A 3044-nucleotide genomic window follows, 5' to 3' on the forward strand; every position below is an offset into this window, starting at 1 on the left:
AGCTCAGCTTCGCACGGTTTTAACGGGTTTTAACGGGTTTGTAACAACAACGCGAGGGAACGCGCCGAAATGCTTGGCTTTTGCTCCCTGCCCCCGGAGTGGGGGGGATGGGGAGGGGGCACCTGCTTTACCGGCCCGTTTCGCGCCATTTTGCCCATTCGTCGCGCCTAAAGCCTCTAATTAAACTAACTCTGTGCATGCGTTTATTTGGTGCCACCGGATCTGGCCTCCGGCTTGGATGGAGAAGAGTGTGTTCACATGGGAAACGGGGACGGGGAAAGATAAGAGGCAGGGGGGGGGGGGTAACAATGGGGTCACCATAAAAAAGATCCATGGACTTCGAAATTAATAAATGACGGTTGCCACTAATTCACTGACCGTGGTCGGTTGATCATCTTGTAGCGGTTGTCCAGATCCTGCAGCATGAGAAGCTTGTAGGCCTGCTTCAGCTTGAGCAGCTCGTCGCCTGACTTCATCCCGGGGTCGCTGCAACCAGAGCAAAGAGAAAGGCGTTAGTTATTGTGATGGCTGCTGCCAGCGATGGCCTTACAGGTGCGTGTGTGCGGGCGCGGCGTAGCGGGGCGTGGCGGGGCGTGGCGGAGAGTGGTGGTGTGAAGGGCTGGACGTTTCACAAGACAAATACGAACAACACCGCGTTCGGCCTGCAGGGCGGGTCGGCGTGGGCAGCGGTATTGCTTCCACAGACTTTTCGTCGTTGTCGCTTGTTTAGTCCGGTTAATTCATTTACGTTGAGTCCTAATTGCGTTTGCATTTTTTAAATTTCCCGCCGCACAACGAGCTGGATGCGTGGCGTAGCGGGGTGCAAGGAGCGTGGGCAGGGCGGTACGGGGAGGGGCGTAGAGGGGCGGGGCGGGGTCGGGTGGGGCGCGCACCCCGCCGGCAGGCACCCTCCCCTGTGGTTCTTGGGGTCCCTAGGGCGTCGCACTCCAGACCCCCGTGGCTACAGATTCTACGCCAGCCTAGGACCCCCCGCCGTCCCGACAAACCGATGCTGGTAGAAAACTTATCTCAGTATCTTCCGCATTCTTTTACCTGCCCGAATCCTCCTCTCCTTATTCTGAAAATTGAAGCGACTAAATAGGTAGGAATATTTTTACTATCCTCGTTATTTTAATTTCAGTCTAAAAAAAGAGAAATCTTCCCAAGTTAGTCGTCTACATTTTCCGTATATTTTAAAACAGACCCGACGCGCTGCCTCCCGCCATGCTGCCGGGCCCGGGGCACTCTCGGCTTATCTCAAGTCCCTCCCTGCCGTGCCGCCCCCGCTCGGCCCCTGCTCGGCCCCCGCTGTGCGCCGCCCCCGCCGCCGCCCCCGCCGCCGGCCGCCCCCAGTGATAATGAAATCAAAGTCCACACAGCTGTGAGCGGTAAGGGATGAGGCTAGCGCGGGGAGGGGGAGGGGCCTCGATGATTGGCGTGCATCTGCGTGTGGAAGGGCCGGGTGGGTAGCGGGTGCGGGCACTAGAGCGGCTGCCCCGCGCGCGGCTGGGGCTAGGCTGCCCGAGAGATTAGCTGGGGGCGGCCGCCACCGCTGCCCATCGCAGCCCGCCGCCGCTGATGGAGATCCGGATGCTTTCGGTGGACAAAGCGAATGGGCGAGCTTATTAGGAGCACGGGGAACCCCCCGCAGCAGTTTTGTGCCTTCAGGTGCTTGGGTGTGCAAAGTGGAGAGCTACAGGGAAATGAGGTGAAAACGAGGTGAAAATTGTGTTCTGCTTGCGGAACCTGCTGCCGGAGTCTACAGGGGTATGGTGTGGGGGGGTTGGTCGGTGGTGCGGGTGCAAGCGGACGAAGGCGGTGAAAAAGGGTGCTGAGCCGAGCGAGTGAAAGAGAGAAGAGACGGGTGATCTAAGAAACTCACCTGAGGCCGTCGGACGGTAAGCTGTAGGTAGAGAAAACAGAACATGCGCGTTATTGATGGTGTTGACTGGCAGACGGGCGTGGACAGCTTGGCGGGGTGGGGTGGGGCGGGGTGGGGCGATACAGCGTTGCGGGCTCTTTCACACATGGCGCGGAGGGAAAGCACGTAGCGAAAAATAAAGGCTCGGGATAATGCTCAGGCAGTTGGGGGTGTGGGCCGTGGGGTGTTCAACTTTCGGTCGGAAGAGTGTGTTATTGTATATGTACAGTATAGCGTGGCTCGGCCCGCTCTCTGACAAGCTGTCCAAACTCTGCGGGGCGCGAGCAGGCCAAGCACTCAAACTAAGTTCTGCACCCGTTCACACACCTGATGCTGGGTTTGTTGCTGAGCTTAACTTGAACTTGAAATTAAACTTGAACTTTAAATGCTCAGCTCTGTCAGGAAGCGCAAGGGGAGACCGCCCGGAAGACGGCGTGAAGTGAGGCGCCTGACGTGAGACGTGGGATGTGAGGTGGACAGGCATGCCAACCAAAATCGCGAAAACATTTTAATTTTAGCGCGCCGCAGGCCAAGGTAGACGCACATTTAGCTCAGCTTCGCACGGTTTTAACGGGTTTTAACGGGTTTGTAACAACAACGCGAGGGAACGCGCCGAAATGCTTGGCTTTTGCTCCCTGCCCCCTCCCTCCCTCGCTCCCGCCCCCCTGCGCGAGGCACCCGCCACCGCGTGGGCGCGCAGGGGAGCAAGGGAGGCGCACTCACCGCTTGGAGTAGATGCGGTCCAGGTCCATGAGGGCCTTGGTCACCTGGTCCTGACTCGGGACCCGCTGCGCCAGCGCGCAGCACGCCAGGGCCGCCAACACGAAGAGCGTGCTGCACTGCATCCTGCGACACAAGCAAACAACAAGTAAATAAAACCTGCACCGAGAGCAGAGCGCTGCAAACTGATGAGCCGATTGCATTCGCGTTGTCATGCTGTACCGCATGCAGACTTGCAGTGAGATCATCCAGACAGTACGCTCATCATTCGCCGTTATGAACCGGCAAAGTTCAGAGTCAGCCGCGAGCGCAAGCCAGAGATTGTCAACGCACGGGCTGGCAGTCCGCTTGCCTGCCCGAAGCACTTTCGATCGGGCTTGGCCCGCTCGAAAGCTTTCGAGCG

The 3044-nt window shown here is 58.5% G+C and overlaps 1 protein-coding gene across 1 annotated transcript in view; it reads right to left on the reverse strand.

Moving 5' to 3' along the window:
• LOC127749069 (uncharacterized) overlaps window positions 1–3044 on the reverse strand; it is a gene marked incomplete in the record, with an annotated part of 26632 nt that overhangs the window by 6846 nt on the left and 16742 nt on the right. The window contains 3 exon segments of the mRNA XM_052265668.1: window positions 379–486; window positions 1883–1903; window positions 2645–2767. Of these exon segments, the coding sequence (XP_052121628.1) occupies window positions 379–486; window positions 1883–1903; window positions 2645–2766 (251 nt within the window).

The sequence above is a fragment of the Frankliniella occidentalis genome, unplaced genomic scaffold, assembly GCF_000697945.3.
Source record: "Frankliniella occidentalis isolate FOCC.00 unplaced genomic scaffold, Focc_3.1 Scaffold29, whole genome shotgun sequence".
In the NCBI taxonomy this organism is placed as follows: domain Eukaryota; kingdom Metazoa; phylum Arthropoda; class Insecta; order Thysanoptera; family Thripidae; genus Frankliniella; species Frankliniella occidentalis.